A 20,332-nucleotide genomic window follows, 5' to 3' on the forward strand; every position below is an offset into this window, starting at 1 on the left:
CCCGCTGGGCACGATGCCCACGGGAAGGCCAGCTGGACTGTAGCACTAGGGGGCAAGGTCTCTTGTGGGGGGGGGGGGACAGGATTCCCATAGGAGGGACCGACAGAATGGGATGGAGCTCTGTGTGGTGCTGGTATCCTTGGCTCCGCTGGAGCTGGACCCTCCAGGGGCCCCGGCCAGCACCTGCAGTCACAGGGCCAGGTGGAAGTGAGAAGGGCCCTGCCCCAGCTGTTCTCAATATTGCCTTTTTTTTGTCCTGCTTCAGTCCTGGTTCCTCTGATAAGATCGACAAAAGAAATGACAAAATGAAAAGAAGAGGTTCCTCAAACAGGGGGAGAAGAAATTTTGAGACGTGGAAAAAAAAATCCCCCAGCCCAGCCCCACCGAAAAGCAAAAATTAAACGTCGTCAGCCACTCAGCCCTTCTCTCCTCCAGCCCAGGGACCCCTGCAGGCCCCCCGAAGCAGCCCAGTTTTCTGAGAGCCCTCCGAAGAGGTCTCGGCGGGCGGAGCTGCGCACCAGCAGCCAAGCAGAAAGCAACATGCAAAACGGACTCTGCCAAGCAGAGGGCAGAAAGAAAGAAAGGATGCAGCCGAACTTCCTCCCCATCCCATCCTGGCCTTCCTTCCGGGGAAGGAACTTCATCCCCAAACGAGTCCACCAGCACCTTGCTGAAGGGGCCTGTCCCCCACCCTTGTCCTTCCTGGGGGAACCCCACCCTCAGCTGGGGTCAGAGCTCCACTAGGGAGCTCAGAGGACTAGCTTGGAAAGATGAGGGGTGCAGGTCCAGAGGGCGCTCCCCTCCAGATCCCACCCAGCCCTCCCTCACTGCCTGTACCGGAGGCGGTGAGACAGGGCCGCCTCTGAGTCCCCCTGCCCCACCCTTCGGCTAGCAGCCCCACCCCCTGGACAGGGGGCATCTCCTGGAGCGAGTTTCATGCTCCCAGAATGGAGGGTGTCCCACCACCCTCCCCTGGGCCACAGGGGGATTCCCAGGACCCCAGACCCCTCTGTACAGTAAAGAGTCAGATTGCTCTCCAAGGTCCAGTCCCCGAGGGGGACAGGCCCCCTCTTCCCTCTCTTCACAGGCAGGCCCGGGAGGTCGCCCTTCCGCCATGGCCCCAGTGAGGGGAGACGGGCCCCAAGTCGCCCCCACACCCCAGCCCGCATGCAGGTGCCCTTGTGCCACCCCATCGGTCCCTGCCCCTGCCCCTCACGCAGACAGCCCTGCTGTGGCCGGGCGGAGAGTGGAGCAGAAAGGGGACCCGCAGCCAAGCGAGAAGGAAGGGCAGCCGCTGCTGCCCTCGCCTCAGCCGCCACCTGCGCTAGGTAGGCGTCCTGCTGGCCCACTTTCCGTTCCTCCGGAGGGTGTTGGGTGTCGGTCGTCCTTTTTCAAAAGCGTTTTGGAGTTTTCTCTCCCCCCACCCCCACTTCCCCCCCCTCACCCCTTGTGGCCACTTCTCTCTGGATTTCAGCTGTAATGTCTTTACTCTTTATTTTGGGGTGGGGCATTCATTGTTCGGGTCTTCTGCTGTTGCAATTGGGAACTCCTCCTCCAGTTAAGCAATTTGGGAACAATTTGGTAACACACCACAGGAGGTAGCTCCCCCCCCCAACTCCCCTCCTCCCCCAAGGGAAGGTTGGGGACCTGTGCAGAGGGTCTTCAGAAGGCCGTCCTGGGAGGGAGGGGAGCAGGGGCACGCCCAGCCCGATCCAGGGTGTGACTTGGCCCCTCTGGCTTGTCTTTCTGTGCCTTACTCCCTCCTCCCCGCATCTCCCCTCCTTGGACCCCTTCTAAGTCCTTGTGCCTCTCTCTCTCTCTCTTTCTTAATTGTATGAAAACACAAAGCACAGGTCAGGATCCTCTGGAAGTCAATCAGCCCAACATTGCACGCAGGGGTGGGTTATGGGTTTTATTTATTGTGAATCTAGTGTGTGAGGCTGCGGCAGAGCAGGCGAGGGCAGGAAGGCGGCGAGGGAGCTGGCTGGGAAGGGGCCGAGGGGGCCAGCGGGTGGCGCCCCCTCCCCAGCTGGCAGCCACGAGGTAGCGAGCCCTTGGGGGTAGCTTCTGTTGGAAGTTGAGCAAAGGCCCTCCCCCCGCCCCCATCCGCTTGCAGCCCAGGGGAGGACGGGGACTGAGAAGCTGGGGACCGGGGATCCCACGGGAGCCTGGGGGCGGGGGTCGTGGGGAGTAGGGCGGGGTGGGGGGCCGGGTGGGCCGGGCGTGACGCGCGGTCAAAGTGCAATGATTTTTCAGTTTGGTTGGCTAAACAGGGTCAGAGCTGAGAGGGGAGCGGAAGGGACCCCCTGCCCGGCCGCACGTGCCCTCGAAGGCCATCGGGGCGGCGGGCGGCGGAGCGGCGGGTGGCGGGCGCCACGGGAGCCGGGTCTGCGGGGCGCCCGCCCGGCGAGGTCGGAAGCTGCAGGCCAGCTGGGCCGGGACGGAGCGCGCCCGGCGGGGCTCGGGGCGGGCAGGGCGTGGGGGTCGCTCCGTCCCCGAGGGTCGCTGTGAGGCTCAGGCGAGAGGCGGCGAGGCCACAGGAGATGTGGGGACGTGTTAGAAGAGAAAAACAAACGAAAAAAAACCCACAAAAAATATATATGGGGGAAATGAACTTTTTTTTTCATTGAACCAAGTGCAATGCATCAGAGAGTTTTCCTATCTTTGTATGTTAAGAGATTGTTAAGAAAAATTCTATTTTTGTTGTAATGTCCTCGCGGCTCTGGGGACGCTAAAAGAACCGGGCCTGCCCCGCCCTTTGCGGGGATAACGAAAGCTGAGTGTTTTTTTCTTTTTTTTGTTTTGTTCGTTTCAGGTTTTTTTTTTCTTTTTGTTTTTTTAAGTCGTTTTCCTGCGTTGACAAGGATGATCTGGGGTTTTTATTTGTTTCGTCGTTCGTTCTCAGTTTCGGTGGGAGGGCTGAAGGAAACGTTCACATTTTAGAATTTAAAAAAAATAAAAACACCTGATTTAAAAAAAAATCAACACAAGATCTCAAAGGAAAAGGACGAGAGAAAAATATTTTTAAGATAATTCAACATAAAACCCTGGTGCTTCTTACATTATAAAGTACGTTTTTAAAGACCCACAAACTATTATACATAAGTTTATGATCAATTAAATATCCTGCACTTGTTAGGAACACGCATATCCCTTCTTTGTTGAGTTTAACGGAACGGGACAGCGGCGTGCGCCCAGCGGCGGGGCTGCTCTGGCCGCGGGTCTCTCCGGGCGCCTCCTTCTCAGGGGCCCAGCGCCCCCACCTCGCCCCACCCCCCCCTCCCGGTCCTGGGGCGCGGCGGGGGGCCCCCAGTCCCTACCCCGCAGAGGTCAATGCCAACGAACAAATGTCCCCTCCCTTCCTCCTTCCCTCCCCCCCTGAGCGCCCTTCTTTGAGCCAGACGCCAACTTGACCCTCACCAGCATTATCAGGAGCGCGCTCAGCAAGTTGGTAGTTCCCTCCCCGGCGCCCCCAACTCAACATCACTCCTCCCACCCCCACCCCGCCACCCTCCGGGGAGCACGGGAAAGGCTCGACGCTCCAGGACAGGACCAGCCAAGCGGGCAGGTCGATTCGCCCAGGCCTGCGCACGCACGCACGCACGCACACGGCCCCGCACACAGCCCCCTCCCCACCCCCAACCAGCCCTGTCAACTGCCTTACGCACCCGCCCCCGCGCTGGCCGGCCGACCTAGTGCCTTGTTCTCACCCCGTGCTGGCGGAGCGGACGCCGCGCTCTGGGTCCCAGAGGGGCCGGGTGGCTCAGACGACGCACCACTTCCCCACCCCGACCGTGCTGAACGGACCCCCCACCCACCCACCCGACACACACACACACACACACACGCGAGAAAAATAAAAGGAGCAATAAAAAATCACGAGAACTTTCGCCCCCCAATCGAGAGCCCGAGGGGCACCCTAGCCCCACCTCTGCTCCCCCCACCCACCCTTGGGGCGCCCCCCTCCCCCCGCCAGCCAGCCTGGGCCAGCCCCGCTTCGGCCCCTCCCGGGAGATCCGTGCGCCCGACCAGCACCAGCATTGCGGACCGCAAAGGCCGCCCGTCCCGTCAAACAAGTTTCTTCTTAGGCTAAGAAACGCAGTATATACGAGTATCTCTATATATAGTACTAATGGATTTGGTGTGCTTCCCCTTAGCGTCCCCTGTCCCCCTCTCCTCCCCCTTCAGCCTGGTCTCTCCCTCTCTGCCCTCCACCCCCGTCTCTGCACTGAGATACATAAGAAACAAGGGTAGTTTACTGTCTGTTTTGTTTTCTGGGTTTTCAGTGTCCTAGCGGAATGCAAGTAGGCAGCCAGCCCGTCTGTCCCCTCTCCGCCCCGCCCCGCCCCGCCCCCGTCACTGCGCTTCTGTTATACCATCTTTGCCTGACTCTCTCCGGCTTCTCCATTGAATGGCTAATGTGTATGTGAAATAAAGAAATAAAGAAAAACAAAAGCAAGAGCGCCTGAGCCTTCGCTAACGCGATCGTGCGGGTCCTGGTCGGGTTTGGGGTGGGGTGGGGCCCCGCGTGGGCTCTGCGCCTGTGTCCCCGCACCGGGCGCGCCGTCGAGGCGTCAAGGCGCTTGTATCCCTGAGTTTCCAGGAGGGGGCGCCGCCAGCGAGAAGAGGAAGCCTCCCAGCCCCTCCCCACCTCTCCGTGAGCCCCTAACCCGGAAAAAAAAAAAGAGGCACCACTTAGGTCCGACGGCCGCTCTGCCATGTTGATGTTCCTGGACCTCGCCTGCGGGGGGAGGAGGAGGTGGGCGAGGCGGCTTCCCGCGGGCGGTGGGTGATAAGAGGGTCTGCAGGGTTCCTTCCAGACCCTCTGGTCGCCCGCCCTTCCAGATCCCTGACCATTTCCCCCAAGGGAAGTCCTCACAGGTCCCTCTACGGGCGACCTCGCTCCAAAATAAGCGCAGTGCGCGCGGTGCGTGGTACGCCCCTTCCTCGACGGCCCAGGGCTGAGTTCCCATGCCCTTCATGGCTCAGAGGCAATGGAGGTCACCGCACCTCTGGGCTCACAGCCGCTTGTTCCGTCTTGATGGGGCGGGCCGCCCCGACGGGGCTGCCGTTGGGGCAGGCCGGGGTTGCGGGCTGCAGGCGCACCACCGCCTCGACCGGGTGGCAAGGCCCCCGGCGGGCGCCGTCGTCCGGGCCTCGGTGCGCCCCCCGTTTGCGGGGCCCAGGCGGGGCCGGGCCTCCTGCCAGAGCGGCCGCCTGGTCTCGCAGCAGCCGCACCAGGAAGCCGATGTACTTCATCGCCAGGCGGAGCACCTCGTTCTTGCTCAGCTTCCGGTCGGGAGGGTGCGTGGGCAGCAGCTTCCTGAGCTCCATGAAGGCGCCGTTCACGTTCTGTTGCCGCCAGCGCTCGCGACTGTTGGTGAACACACGCCGGGCCACCTTCTGGGGCTGCTGCCCTGCACGCAGGAGGGGAGGGGTTGGCACCGAGGTGGCGCCCCCTGCTGCCCTCACTTCAGGCACCCAGCACCCTAGTGGGGACTTCCACACAGGAGGTGAGCGGGGCTTTCTCCACGCCAGGGATGCACGTGTAGGATCCACCACGTGGCTCCCCAGCGAGTTAGCAACCCTGCCTGCCCCCCACCTCCACCATCTAGACAAGGATAGACTGGGCTGCACAGAACTGTGGCCTCTGAGCCGCTGGCTGCACCTTTATGTCAGTGGCTGAGATTGCCTAGAGCAGAATGTTTCCTTGCCCCTGCCAGTCTGGGGAGCTGGCCCTATAGTCTTCATTCTGAGTGTGGCCCTGTGTGTGACCCGGGTCCTCGTGGGTCTGAGAAGTACTCGTATTGTGATTGTAGTCCTGTCTGTGTCTTAGGTGGTTGTGTGACTTGTGGTCTGTCTGAATGGCTGTGGTGATGTGTGATCGTTGCCATGTGGCTGTGTCATGCCTGGCTGTGGTTGTGTGGCTGATTCTTGTGTGGCCATGGTCCTAAGTGGCTGTGGTTGTCTGTGTCCTGTGTGGTTGTGGTCCCATGGCTGTCTCTTGCATGATGGTTGTCATGTGGCTGCTTCCTGGGTGGCTGTGCATCCAAATGGAGCTGTCATTTTGTGGCCCCTGGGCCATGCTGTTTGCCAGGACCCTTTGTAGTTTGTTTGGGTGACTGGTTGTGTGGGACTGGCTATAGGACTGTGGTTTTGCACATGAGTATAACGTGAGTACTGAGCCCGTGTGGGCTGTTCTGTGTGTGTCTGTGCCCTGGCAGCACCTCTCCCTGTGGAAAGGTATGGGACAGACGTGGACCCCGTGCAGACACAAACTCATACTCACCCTCAGCCAGCTCCAGCTCACAGTGGCTCGGTCTCCGCTTCAGCCGGCTGCTAGGGAAGATGCTAAAAGGTCCTGCCGGCCCAATGTAGAGGCTGTAAGGGTTCATGGGTCACTAATGCCTTGTGGGCAAGGACCCTGGCCCTGGATTGCCCCCGGCCCAGCCCCCCACTAACCTGTTGAGGAAGGGGTGAGGATGGTAATGCAGGGCCAGAGGGGTTGGGGCACTTCCCAGGGCGGAGAATTGCAGCACTGGGGGCCGAAGGGCACTCTGCTCTGTGGTGGCCATGGCTGCCCCTGGGGGCCTTGTGTGGCCCAAGCTGATCACCGGGACACCAGGGGGCAGCCTGGGGGATGAGACACCTTGGTGGCCCACCTCCTCTGCCTTTGGGGGCCCAGGGGAGGCAGGCTTGGGGAGTGGCGCAGGCACTGGGCTGGGGGCACACACCATCTCAGCCTTCTCAGTCATGGTGGGGGCCACCTCTGCCTGGGCTTGGGGCGGGCACATGGACCCCGGGGGGGTGCTCACCTGTGGAAGGGAAGGAAGCCAGAGGGAGGAGGAATCAGATGCCACACACACCCTTAGCCCAACAGAACCCTCAAATGGAAGGGAGAGTGGGGGGGAGGGTGGGGGGAGGCCTAGAAACTACCAGAACATGGAGGGTCTGATACAAGGGCAGGAGATGCCCACTGAGATGCTGTGCAGCGATGAGCCCAGCAGTGTCGTCTCTGAGCTGTTTGTGACCCATGAGGGCATGAGCAAATTCCCTTCCCCCAGGATCCCCGCACCTGGAGTCCGGAGGGAGGGGCAAGGCAGGGTAGCCATGATGGGCCCTGAGACCCTTAGACCTGATCCTAACACCCTTCATTGACACAGTGTGTCCTTGGAATTCCTACATGATTGACTCTGACCTCTCACTGACCTCCCGCCTCCTGCCTGGGCCCACCCTGTGGTCCTCATCTAGGACCCCGAGGCTCTTCCCATCACCTCCCTGTCAGACCCTGAAAGTCTTCCATAATCTCTCGTGACCCCCCCCCCCCCAAACACACACACTGAAAATGTCCCCCTCACTAGTCCTGCGACCCCCATTGCTGACACTATGATGCCAAATGCTGGCTCTGGCCAGTACATACAGTCATGCCTCAACCTTCCTTCTGGCCCTGGTGACCCCCCACCTGCCCCACCCATCAGCATCCACCTCCTTCCACCCCATTTAGATATCCCTGTCCCTCTTGGCCCATGGCCTGGAGGGCCCTCTTCCCTGTCTTCCCCAGCTGGGTCCTGGGGAAGCTGGCCTGGCCTCTTAGTTGGTTCCTACAGATGAATGAATGAAGGAAGGCGGGAACGAATGAATGAATGCAGGTGGGTTGGGAATCCCCCCACCTTCAGGCTGCTCGCTCTTACCCCAGCGCTGGTCCTGCTGCCTGCTGAATCCCCTGGCTCAGTCGGTCAGGGCAGGAATATGGCTCCAGCTTCAGGCCAGGCTGCCTGGCCCTGCTCCCTCCAGCCTCTCCACTCTACCCCAGGCAGCCAGCCACTCTGTCTGGGCTTCACTTCTTTCTGGGCTCTCAAGGGCCTTGGGGCCTCGGTGGTGGCAGCCTGGGTCCCTCGAGGAAAAGTAAGCGGCTCAGGGGCCGGCCGGCCCGCCCTCTCCCCGCCTCCCCCCCCACCCCCCCAGTGGCCGGTTTCCTCCCTCTTACCCCTGGCGCAGTGGCTGGAGGATGCTGGGCCAGCGCAGATAAGGGCCTGGCCGCCTGGCCCAGACTGATAAGGAGCCAGGCTGACCCCGGAGGAAACCAGCGGGCGGGGATCTCCAAGATCGGCCTCTCGCCCCGCCCCGGCCAGTGGGCAGGACTGTCAGTGACCCCTCAGGGCTTCACCTTCCGTCCTCTCAGTCACTGGAAGGACCCTGGCCCTCTGAGGACCAGCCCCAGTGCACAGCTACTCACAGGGGAAATTGAGGCAGGAAAGCAGTGGCCTCCTGTGTTGGTTGGATCTGGCCTGTGGCTTTGAACACCCCAGCTGTGTCCGTGCATGTTGGGGGTGGGGAGCCCTTTCCGGCCCTGCTGGGGCTCGTGACTGGGGGCCCCCTTCTTCTTCTCTCCTCCCCCTGCCTGGTTCCTCTTTTTACAGAGCCCCTCCCAGCCTTTCTGCCACCCCCACCCTGGAGGGAGGCATGGCAGAGGGCAGTTCTGACACTCCGATCTTGGGTGTCCAGCCTGGGTGGTTGTCCTGGTCCCCCCTGTGCTATCACTCCACCTTTCAAGGTGACACGAAAGGCTACAGCTGGGGGAGATTTCCTATATTTCTAGAACCTTCCAGTAGGTGCCCAGGAAATCCCCACAATCCTAGTCCTCTAGGTCATAGGATAGCATAACCCCAGCTCGGTGGTCCCTGGCCCTCATCCCAGAGCCAGGCCACTGCAGGGTGAATGGTGATAGAGGTGTTGGGAGAATGTCCTGGGTGGTGAAGGGTAGCAGTGACAAGGCTGTTCCTGGTCCCCAGCACCCTCTCACCTGGGTCAGTTGTGCGTTGTCTATCTAAGTGGCTGCATGAGCCCCCAGGCAGGCCCTCAGCTGTCACCTTCCAGGAACCAGGTGATTTCAGGACCCCACCACCAACCATCCCACTTTCCCCAAGGAAGCAAGGGTCCACTTCTAAGCTCCCAGTGAACTTCGATGTGCCCACAAGGCCAGTTCTGGGGTCAGGTTCATTTAACTCGAGATGGAGCAAGGTGCAGGGTGCCTGCGGTCCCACAGCTACCGTGTGGCAGGGTGGGGCTTTGCCCCAGGCCTCGCTGTTAACGTTGCTAAGGCCTGCCCTTGTGGGGAGGATGCAGGAGCCTGGCTGGTGCCTCTATGTGCACCCCCCCCCCCCCCTCGAGGGGCCACAGGGCAGGAAACACCTGGTCTGGAGCGGATGCACAAGGAGCCTGGTTCCGGTCTGGCTTCCGCCACCACGGCCCTGCGGGGAGCTGGGCCAGAGAAACCAGGCAGCCAGGGCTGGCGGCGAGAGGCCACGTGGGAGCTTGATGGCACCGGCGTGCGCGCGCGCGCCTATATTCCGGAGCACACCAGTGGAGGGGGGTGTGGGGGAAGGACCCGTGGGTACGAGCGCACGGCTGCCACCCCGTGGCCGCTTGGGGAAAAGCAAGCGCCAGCAACCAGGCGCCTAAGTGCTTCTTGCTGTAGAGCAGTGGTTCTCAACCTTCCTAAGGCCGCGACCCTGTAATGCAGTTCCTCATGTTGTGGTGACCCCAACCATAAAATTATTTTCGTTGCTACTTCATAACTAATTTTGCTACTGTTATGACTCGTAATGTAAATACCTGATATGCAGGATGTATTTTCATTGTCACAAATTGAACATAATGAAAGCATAGTGATTAATCACAAAAACAATATGTAATTATATATGTTTTCCGATGGTCTTAGGCGAACCCTGTGAAAGGGTCGTTCGACCCCCAAAGGGGTCGCAACCCACTGGTTGAGAACCACTGCTGTAGAGGAACAGCCCACTCCCCACACAGACAGAATGCCTCATAAACACTGACACCACCTCCCTCAGTCAGGCAGGGACACACAACCTCTAGATGCAGAGCTCCCCCAGGGAGTTAATTCAGATGGACAGAGGAACAGGCCCCAGACATGCTAGACAGATAGACCACCAGCAGCTTCTACACTCAGACAAATGACAGGGCAAGGTGAAATCTCTTTATTGGCTCAATCTACACCTGGACCAGTGGTGGCCCCAGACCCAGGGGGCTTCTGGCTGGGGGTCTGTGGACAGTCGGCGGGGGCAGCTTCAGCAGTGGCCTCAGGTGTCAGGGGTCTGTGGGAGTAACAGCACTGGTCCCCCCGTTGGCAGGTGCCCTGGTGGAAAGATGATGGATATGAATGAAGCCCAGCAGCCTCTGCTGGGTTCCTTTCTTGGATGGGGAGCTCACTCGCATACACTTGCCCAGCCCGTTTTCCCATCTCTCCCTGCCCCTTACCCTTGCCCTATTGCCACAAGGGGGACCCATGTGTACTGCAGTTGGAGGTGGGGGGTGCCTCACCTTCTTAAACCTCTTGCAAGGAAACGTCTTAAGCCGTGCAGCCCGCTGGGCCAGGTCCTCAGCTGGTTCCTTTCTCTTATTCTGGAGCAATCTGCGTCTGTCCTCCATAGCTTCGCCCACTGCCTTACTCCTGTGCAGGGAGATGAGCAGCTGGGACCCCATCAGGCCTCTGCACCCCAGGCCCTGGCCAAATCCCACTGCTATCACTCTCACTCACCCTGGCCGGGCACGGGGCCGGGGGCCCCAGTTGGCCTCGGGGTTGGCCTGGAAGCGCTTGAGTCCTCGCTGGCGGGAGGTGGGGTTGGCATCATCCCGGATGGTGAAGTTGGCCTGTAGCCTGGAGAAGGGGGTGGTGCAGCTGAGGGGCAGCCACCCCTTGGACGTGCACAACAAAACTGCCCATGGGGCCTGCCCGCCTTGGTGACTTGGGAAGGCATCTGCCTGGGTCAGGATTCTCTCACTCATTTAATAAACATTTATTGTTGCCTACAGTGTACCTGAAATCTGCCGCTGGGAAAGCTGACATTCTAGTGTACAAGACAAACAAGAAACGGGACAAATCAGCAATCAGCAAGTTATGCTTCGTTAGGGCATGAGAAGAGTTTTGAAAAGAACAGAGCAGGGCAAAGGTTCTGGGGAGACTGAGGAAGGGGTTCAATGCAGGACAGGACAGAGTCAGGGACACCTGAAGGAGGTGAGGGAACAGTCCTGGGGGGCACTCAGGGACAGGCACTCCAGGTAGAGGGAACAGCCTGTAAAAAGGCCCTGAGATGGGGCTGTGTCTCATGAGCTTGAGTGAGGGGGCCAGTGTGGAGTGAGCCAGGGGGAAGTCGGGGGATAAGTGAGGGCTGGAAAGTGACACGGAAATGGGGCAGGGCTTGCAGGTGGAACTGTTTCTGCTGAGCAGAGGGGGACCATGATCTAACTCAGGTGCTCACAGGCGCCCTCTGGTAGCTGTGGGGGGAACAGTCTGTGGGGGGCGAGGGTGGGAGCTGGGGAACCAGGGCTGAGGTGACCACACTGGTCTATGTGAGCAGTGACAGGGCCAGACTAGGGTGGGGGCAGAGGAGAAGCGGTAGAAGTGGTGGGAAAAGGTAGATTCTGGATCTCACTTGAAGAATGAACATGTATCTGTTAGGGAAGTGTCTGGGCCGTCTGCAAGCATGTGAGCGTCCACGCCTGTGGCGGAGATGTCCCTACCTGGGCTCCACACTGAGAATGCGGAAGGCCGGGCTGGTCTCAGACAGCCGCTCTCGTTTCACCGGGCACTGCTTCTCCTGGAGGCAAAGGTCAGGGGCCAGGGGATGCCACGCCTGCCCGTGCCTTGCCCTCCTATCCCGTAGCTAGTCAGGCCAGCTCTTACCCAGCAGCGCATGATGTCCCAGAGGGCTGAGGCGGGGGCGTCCGTCTTCACAGCATTCTTACAGGCATGGGAGAGCGAGACCCGGAAGCCAGCATGGAGGAGGGCTGACCTGGGACCAAGAGGGGTTGTGAGGGGCAAGCTAGATCCCAAAGCCAGTGATGACATGTGTGGGTGGGAGTCATGGTGAGTTGTGAGGCTGGCTGCATGTCTCAGGGTGATTACGTAGCTGGTATAATGCCAATGACTGAAACAGTCAGACTGTCCCCCTGGCCAGGGCTCTTGGCCTCTGAGCACTTGTACATGAGACTCCCTGGACGTGAGTGAAGTTTGATCTCCATTTTACGGGGGATTCTGGCCCAAAAGGGGCCCAAGTTGCCCAGGGCACCCAGCACTCAGGCGCTGCTCCTCCCCCACCCAGCCCTCACCGCAGCTGCAGGAGGCTGGGCGTGCTACAGTGGATGGTGCTGCTCAGCTGGTCCAGCGTGTAGTACAGAGGCACGTCCGGCAGCTCCTGCCATGGGGGACAACAGGATATGCATGGGGCAGATGGAGGAAGCTGGGCACAGGTGAGCCCCATCCTGTTTTGGCCCAGCCCTTACCTCGGTGACGACGCTCAGGACTCCTCGGATCCGCTCCGAAGTATGGAATCGGCCGGGGTTGGTGCTCACAGCCTCTAGGACACGGCCCACAAAATCCAGGTCATGGATTGGCTCCACCCATAGGGGGCCACCGAGCTGCAGACACACAGGGGCCAGATGGACAAGGAGTGAGACACAAGGACCCTTGAGACCCCATGCCTAAACCCGGCATGGTCCCACCTGGTGCCGCTGCCCACAGTGCTCACACTCAGGGGCCACAGGGGGACCGCAGGCTGCAGAGAACTTGACCCTGCACAGAGAGAGGAGTTTAGGGGGCAACCACACCCCTCAGAAACCCCTCACCTCCCTCCTGGCTCACTGTTGCTCACCGGCCACCAGGGGCCCCCGATGCTTTGCCAAGGCGCTGAAGGTGGAAGGCTCCGCAGCCCACACACTGGAACACCAGCGCCTGCTTGCTGTGGGGAAACGGGGCTGGCTACCACACCCCAACTCTTCCTCAGGGCGGCCTGGTCCCCTGTAGGACCTCATTTCCGCAGGGGAAGGCTCTGTCGCCTGCTCCAGTGCCTGCCCCACCCCTGCTAACCTGGCTGAAGCCTTGACCTTGGCCTGGCCGGTGAAGACACGAACAAAAACACGTATGTAGAAATCAGCGCTGATGCTGAGCAGGGGCACCACGAAGCGCTGATAGCAGTTCGCACGGAGGTCCAGGCTGTGTAGGACGATCCTCAGGGCCTGGGGGTGAGAAGGGGGGGGGGTGGGCATCTGCCATCAGCCCTGCCTCTGAACAAGGTGTTCACAGCACAGGGTCAAGGTAGGTTCCGTGGGGGCCAAGTCCAGCCCTGAGTACTCTGACTTGTGGCCCTTGGCGACTGCTCAGTTCCCTCACCGGTGAAGCTGCACCGGTCTCTGCCTCGATGGCCCTGCTGGGAGCACTAAGTGACTTAGGAACGTTCGGGCCCGTAAGTGGAATCTCTCCGATTAGCATCATCAGCATGCCGTGTGCTGCGACGTGGCCACAAGGACCTTAGTCCGGCCACCACGGGCTCTGTCGGCAGGAAGTGGGGACACTGGGTGCTGCAGCATGGCTGGGGACCTCCCCATGCTAGGGAGCTGCCGTGACACTCTACCCAGAAAAAGAGGCAGCGTTTCCCAGGCTGACCTGTGACAGGGCCCCTAAGGAAAAGGATGGAACCTCTCCTTTCCCTGCCCATTGACGTAGCCTGCCCGCCTTCCTGAATCCCCACAGCGACCCAGTGGTACCCAGGCCACCTTCAGCATGCCCATTTCACAAATGCCAAAACTGAGGCCCAGAAAGGGGAAGCTGCTTGCTCAAAGCTACCAGCAAAGTTAGGACTTGAACCCAGACCTGGAAAAATTGCCTTAAAGAGATAATTTTGCAAAGTTGTTAAAACAGAGACTAGAAAGAATGGTGTCATCATTGCTCCTACCCTGGACAAAGCCATTGCCCCCAACATGACCATGACTGGCAGCCCATGCTGTTAGGAACTATGCTGGTTAAAGGTGTGCTTGTCGTTAATATGCTGCCTGGAGGAAGCTGAACGGGTCTGAGGGGTGGGAAGGGGTGTGGGGGAAGGGTCCTCACCATCTCGTGGCAGGCCCGGCTCTTGAGGGCCATGGCCCCGTACTTGCTGTAGCATGTCTCCCCGCTGTTCCCTGCCAGCACTGCCATGTCCGTGCAGGTAACGCACAGCAACCCTGCAGGTAAGGAAGGGGTGAGGATCCTTCAAACACTCCAAGCCCTGCTCTATACTCCTGGGTCAGCCTGGCCTCACCTCCTTCACTCACAGCCTGCACAGCTGCATCCAGAAAAGCGGCAGGGCTGCCATAGGGGTCCAGGTCGATGACATCAAACCGATCCGACACCCGCTGGTGCTGGTACATCAGCATCCTGGGAGTGAGAGGGCCAATACCTCAGCGCCCTGTGCCAGGGACTGCTCTGTTCAGTCATGCAGCGTAAGAGTTTAAACCTGGACTCGGGCCAGCTGCCTGCGCTTAGATCCTGGCATCCATTTGCTAAAAACTTCATGGCTTTTCCCCTCAGGCCTCTGTCTACCCATCTCCAACAATGGCATGACAATAGCCAATACAGTAAGTCCTCACTTAACATCATCACAGTTATTGAAAACTGTGACTTTAAGTAGAAAAACATGTAATGAAACCAACGTTTTCACAGACTAATTGATACAAACAAGAGTTAAATTCCTACAGCATTTCTGGTCACAAAAACATTGCTCAAATTCTAAATAAAGACTCAAAACACTTCTAACATTAAAAGATGAAATAAATGTGAGCTCTAATTACATTTAAGAAAAATTAGTAAGCTCTGGTTTGGCTCAGTGGATAGAGCATCGGCCTGCGGACTCAAAGGTCCCATGTTCGATTCCGGTCAAGGGCATGTGCCTTGGTTGCGGGCACATACCCAGTGGGGAATGTGCAGGAGGCGGCTGATCAATGTTACTCTCATCGATGTTTCTGACTCTCTGTCCCTCTCCCTTCCTCTCTGTAAAAATCAATAAAATATTTTTTTTAAAAAAAGAAAAGAAAAATTAATAAAAACAAATCAGATCATTATTTTCCACCCACTTATTCCAGTTCAGGGTCATAGATGGCTGGAGTCTATCCAGGCAGCTCAGGGGATCCACCCTGGACAGGACACCCTTCCACTGCAGGGCCACTCACTACCCACACACACTCCCTCAGCCTGGGACAATGCAGGCATGCCAATTTACCTCATTTGAATATATATATATATATATATATATATATATATATATATATATATATATATATATACACTTTATTTGCTTATTTTTTAATTGACTTGAGAGAGGAAGGGAGAGAAACACCAACAATGAAATCACTGTTCGGCTGCCTCTGGCAGGCCCCCTATTGGGGATCAAGCTTGAAACCCAGGCATATGCTCTGACCAGGAATTGAGCCCCGACCTCCTGACTGGTTCATGCATAACGTTCAACCACTGAGCCACACCAACCAGGCCTCACCTGAGTATTTTAGGTTGTAGGACGAAACCTAAGTCTCCATAGGAAAGCCACATAGACACGGATAGAATGTGCCAGATCCACACAGACAGTAGCCCTGGCCAGGAAGTGATTTTTCTTTTTCTTATCAACGGCATTATTTCAGGACCTACTGTACTAATGTAGCACATACATGCCTGACACCGTTTCAAGCAATTTAGATACATTAACTCATTTAACCACATAATCTTCCAATGGGGGTGGAAGGTGCCTTTCAGAACAACTCCGTGGATTTGGACCTATATTGTTCCCTTTGATGAGGAAAAGTAAATGGTATCTTCTCAACACAGCCCACCTTGATCACATTTTTCAAAATTGCAATCCCCCCCCTACCATCTTCCTCTATCCCCTACCCCAGCCGTGGGCAAACTACGGCCCGCGGGCCGGATCCGGCCCGTGTGAAATGAATAAAACTAAAAAAAAAAAAAAGATCGTACCCTTTTATGTAATGATGTTTACTTTGAATTTATATTAGTTCACACAAACACTCCATCCATGCTTTTGTTCTGGCCATCCGGTCCAGTTTAAGAACCCATTGTGGCCCTTGAGTCAAAAAGTTTGCCCACCCCTGCCCTACCCCCTCAATTTTTTTCCAGAGCACTTCTCACCTCTACCTTACTATGTAACTTATTTGTTACAATTATTTGTTATCTTCTCCGTTTCCTATTAGATTTTACTATGGTCAGGAAAGCAAATATTTTTTACTTATTTATTTACTTTCTATAAAGGTTAGACAGTAAATATTTTAGGTTTTGTAGACCACATACAGTCACTATTGTATATTCTTTTTTTTAACCTTTAAAAATGTAAAAAATAGGATTAAAATCAGAGAACCAAGATGGCGGCATAGGTTAACGCCGGAGTTTGCTGCTTTGAACAACTACTTCAAAAGTGAAACCAAAAAACGGAAGGGACATCACCCAGAACCACAGGAACGCTGGCTGAGTGGAAGTCCTACAACTAGGAGGAAAGAGAAACGCACACGGACACTCAGAGGAGGCGCAGTGCTGAAGTCAAATTCTGAGGTGCGGAGTGCGCGGAGCGGGCTGGCGGCGGAGGGCGCGGTTGGCGTTTTCAATCGGGAGGGAGTCGCAGACTCTGAGCTCCAGATCCGGGAGAGTCTTTAGGGACCCAGACTCAAACGGGAGAAGCGGGACTGTCTGGCTTCGGTCAGAGCGAGTGCAGCTTTCTCTCCGAGCTTTGCAGCGGGTGCTGGGACTCAGAGAGGCAGAGCCCCTGGGGACAGGACTGAGAGCCGCCATAACTGCTCTCTCCAGCCCACCCTGTTGATCCTGTGCGACCCGCCCCGCCCAAGCCCTGCACAGAGGCATTTGCCGGATAGCCTCAGGCAAAGGCTAGATTAGCACCTCCCTAGAGGACAGAAGTTCTCTCACTGCTGACACAGCTGATTCTCATAGCCACTTGGCCTGGAGGTCAAACCCTCCCTGGAATTAGCTACAACAATCAAGATTTAACTATAAGACTTCGAACAAAGACCACTAGGGGGTGCACCAAGGAAGCATAACAAAATGCGGAGACAAAGAAACAGGACAAAATTGTCAATGGAAGATATAGAGTTCAGAACCACACTTTTAAGGTCTCTCAAGAACTGTTTAGAAGCTGCCGATAAACTTAATGAGATCTACACGAAAACTAATAAGACCCTCGATCTTATATTGGGGAACCAACTAGAAATTAAGCATACACGGACTGAAATAACGAATATTATACAGACGCCCAACAGCAGACCAGAGGAGCGCAAGAATCAAGTCAATGATTTGAAATGTGAGGAAGCAAAAAACATCCAACCGGAAAAGCAAAATGAAAAAGGAATCCAAAAATGCGAGGATAGTGTAAGGAGCCTCTGGGACAGCTTCAAGCATACCAACATCAGAATTATAGGGGTGCCAGAAGATGAGAGAGAGCAAGATATTGAAAACCTATTTGAAGAAATAATGACAGAAAACTTCCCCCACCTGGTGAAAGAAATGGACTTACAGGTCCAAGAAGCACGGAGGACCCCAAACAAAAGGAATCCAAAGAGGACCACACCAAGACACATCATAATTAAAATGCCAAGAGCAAAAGACAAAGAGAGAATCTTAAAAACAGCAAGAGAAAGAAACTCAGTTACCTACAAGGGAATACCCATACGACTGTCAGCTGATTTCTCAACAGAAACTTTGCAGGCCAGAAGGGAGTGGCAAGAAATATTCAAAGTGATGAATACCAAGAACCTACAACCAAGATTACTTTATCCAGCAAAGCTATCATTCAGAATTGAAGGTCAGATAAAGAACTTCACAGATAAGGAAAAGCTAAAGGAGTTCATCATCACCAAACCAGGATTATATGAAATGCTGAAAGGTATCCTTTAAGAAGAGGAAGAGGAAGAAAAAGGTAAAGATACAAATTATGAACAACAAATATGCATCTATCAACAAGTGAATCTAAGAATCAAGTGAATAAATAATCTGATGAACAGAATGAACTGTTGATTATAATAGAATCAGGGACATAGAAAGGGAATGGACTGACTATTCTTGGGGGGGAAAGGGGTGTGGGAGATGTGGGAAGAGACTGGACAAAAATCGTGCACCTATGGATGAGGACAGTGGGTGGGGAGTGAGGGTGGAGGGTGGGGCGGGAACTGGGAGGAGGGGAGTTATGGGGGGGGGAAAAAGAGGAACAAATGTAATAATCTGAACAATAAAGATTTAATTAAAAAAATGTAAAAAAATATTCTTAGCTCAGTGGTTAGAGCAGCAGCCGGAGGACTGAAGGGTCTCTGGTTCGATTCTGATCAAGGGCACATACTTTGGTTGCAGGCTCGATCCACACAGGAGGCAATCAATTGATGTGCCTCTCTCACATTGATGTTTCTCTCTCTGTGTCTCTCCCCCTCCCTTCCACTCTCTCTCAAAACCAATGGGGGAAAACAATCCTCACCTGAGGAGGTGAGGATTAAAAAAACAAACATTCTTACATCACAGGCCACAAAAACTCAGACTGTGGGGCCTCCCAGGCTATGGTCTGCTGACCCCTGCATTTGAATGGGAATTCCACGAGGTCAGGGATTTTGTCTGTAATGTTTACGGATGCATTCCCTGCATTGAGAACAGTGTCTGGCACACATTGGACAGTGGATATAAGCTAGTTCATTTGAACGAATAAAAGTATGAGAAGTTTAAAATGAAAACCATAATGGTACAAATTTCTGGCACCAAGAATGAGCTATACAAGAATTACCTCTAATTTAATCAGTACAGCAACCCCTGTAAAACTATCATTTTATACGTAAGGAAACTGAGGCTCAGAGAGACTAAAGCACTCTCCCAAGATCAGAGAGCAAGATTATGACACAGGTAGGGTTTGACCCAGGCAGCCTGACTATAGATGGCACCTTCCAGCTGCCTGGCTCTGCAGCCCAGGACCTACCGGGCATCTGCCTGGCTGGGCTGTACCAGGTGGGCCACTTCGTTGAGCTGCACATTATGGCGGATGAGATCCACAGCTCGGGCAGAGGCATCGTTAGCAACCACGGATCGGAGCCCAGGCACCTCTCGGGCAAAGCGAATGGAACGAAGACCCGAGGCTGCCAGGCCCTCCAGCACTCGAAGGCCTTCCTGTTGGAGTAAGCAGGGAGCCCCACTCACATCAATATCTCCATTCTCTGCTGAGCACCCCCACCCCCACCCACATACACACCCTCCTACAGCTCTCCCCTTCCAGGAGCCTTCCTTCCTCCACCCACTGGACTCCCGGGCTGCCACCTGTTTTATGCCCAGGCCTCACCTCGCAGATCTCCCCCACAGTGGCTGTTCGAGGCTGGTTTCCAGGGGCCGGGTCTGCCCCCTCTTTCAATACAGCCTTGTCCTCCTCTTGCTCTGACAAGTCCACCACCACCTTCTGCACCTCCTTTTCACCTGGCACCTTGACTGCAGCCACCCAGAAACCCAAGTCAGGGACTATCAAGACTCTCTTTGAGAAACCTCTTACTCTTCAAAATACAGAAGATTCGTGAAAGAAAATCTTCCCCAAAGTCCCTAAGAAAAGGCTGAAGGAGCAGAGCCCGGGGCGTTTCCAGACTTTAGGGAAGGAGGGGGCTGGACAGGGGGAGACCTCCGTGTGACCACCACCCACCAGGCGACTGGACCTCCACTTACTCTGGATTCCTTTCGCCCCAAGATGAATGCGCGCAAACTCAGTGATCACAGCACATCTGCGGGAGACAAAGGTCCCGGGTTCACACCCCCTCACCACACACCCCCACTGCCCTCCGCCAAGCTGACCCGGACCCCTGCTCACGTCAGGTCCCGGTTGAACTCCTGCACTGGGTTGTAGAAGACTTCGTTGGCGCTGGGGAAGGCGATCTTGGCGGACCCCTCGGTGACCGTCGTCTCCTGGGTGTCAGGTGGGCGCTTTTCGCCGCAGGGCGCCGTGCCGTTCTCCATGGCGGGCGGACTTACCGGCCGGTGGGGCGGCTCCTCCATAAACCGAGCACTACACAGACGGCCGGCGGAGCGGAGACTCAGGGTGAACCGCAGAACGGCCCTCGCGTGGGACATCCGCGGCGGCCTGTGCCTGCCCGGTCTGCATCAGGAGGGCGCAGAGGGGAGGAGAGAGCTGCTTTCCTGGACCGGGGGGCCTACACATCTGCAAAACAGAGGCTCAGGAGAGCCCGTGGCCTCCGTGAGCTGACGCCAGCGCCCATCTTCTGGAGACCCGCCCTAGCGCAGCCTGAAGCCCTTAAGTGGGTCCGCCCCGGCACCAGATCCCTCCCCTCGCCGCCCGGGCGCTCCTCACCTGCTCTCGCGAAACGGAGAACCGAATTAGGCTCGGTCACATTTTCCGGATGAAGACCTGGGCGCCGCCATGTTGGCACGGTTGGGGGCGGGTCATGTGGCAGAATGTAGCCAATCAGTGATGCCACCTACCGTGGGCGGCCGGGGTCAAAATGCACCATG

General features: G+C 56.5%; 3 protein-coding genes across 10 annotated transcripts in view; 1 reads left to right on the top strand and 2 right to left on the bottom strand.

Moving 5' to 3' along the window:
- The window catches only part of NFIX (nuclear factor I X), a 95,358-nt gene extending 90,899 nt beyond the window's left edge, over positions 1 to 4,459 (top strand). For all 5 annotated transcript variants that reach the window (XM_059696547.1, XM_059696548.1, XM_059696546.1 and 2 more), the window contains one exon: positions 266 to 4,459. In XM_059696547.1, the coding sequence (XP_059552530.1) occupies positions 266 to 280 (15 nt within the window). In that variant the 3' untranslated portion in view covers positions 281 to 4,459. The remainder of the gene's footprint in view (positions 1 to 265) is intronic.
- On the bottom strand, positions 2,995 to 8,425 carry LYL1 (LYL1 basic helix-loop-helix family member). Its single transcript, XM_059696553.1, has 4 exons — positions 7,692 to 8,425; positions 6,463 to 6,815; positions 6,290 to 6,381; positions 2,995 to 5,417 (listed from the first exon to the last, which is right to left on the bottom strand). The coding sequence occupies exons 2-4, from the start codon at positions 6,792 to 6,794 to the stop codon at positions 5,002 to 5,004; spliced, it is 840 nt and encodes a 279-aa protein (XP_059552536.1). The 5' UTR covers positions 6,795 to 6,815; positions 7,692 to 8,425; the 3' UTR covers positions 2,995 to 5,001.
- Positions 8,426 to 9,986: 1,561 nt separating this feature from the next.
- TRMT1 (tRNA methyltransferase 1) lies at positions 9,987 to 20,285 on the bottom strand. Of its 4 annotated transcripts, none has more exons than XM_059696554.1 (18): positions 20,172 to 20,285; positions 19,674 to 20,021; positions 19,532 to 19,587; positions 19,161 to 19,303; positions 18,804 to 18,991; positions 14,100 to 14,215; positions 13,910 to 14,022; positions 12,890 to 13,038; positions 12,675 to 12,761; positions 12,526 to 12,595; positions 12,307 to 12,441; positions 12,133 to 12,218; positions 11,708 to 11,816; positions 11,545 to 11,621; positions 10,842 to 10,871; positions 10,562 to 10,681; positions 10,345 to 10,474; positions 9,987 to 10,159 (listed from the first exon to the last, which is right to left on the bottom strand). In XM_059696554.1, exons 2-18 carry the CDS (start codon positions 19,931 to 19,933, stop codon positions 10,010 to 10,012), a joined length of 2,019 nt encoding a protein of 672 aa, XP_059552537.1. In that variant the 5' UTR covers positions 19,934 to 20,021; positions 20,172 to 20,285; the 3' UTR covers positions 9,987 to 10,009. The 4 variants fall into 4 exon arrangements, with proteins under 4 accessions (XP_059552537.1, XP_059552538.1, XP_059552540.1 ...); XM_059696555.1 differs by having other exon boundaries at positions 19,674 to 19,958; positions 20,172 to 20,282; XM_059696557.1 differs by having other exon boundaries at positions 19,674 to 19,868; positions 20,172 to 20,278.
- Between the last annotated feature and the right edge of the window lie 47 nt (positions 20,286 to 20,332).

Source organism: Myotis daubentonii, chromosome 5, assembly GCF_963259705.1.
Source record: "Myotis daubentonii chromosome 5, mMyoDau2.1, whole genome shotgun sequence".
Classification (NCBI taxonomy): Eukaryota; Metazoa; Chordata; class Mammalia; order Chiroptera; family Vespertilionidae; genus Myotis; species Myotis daubentonii.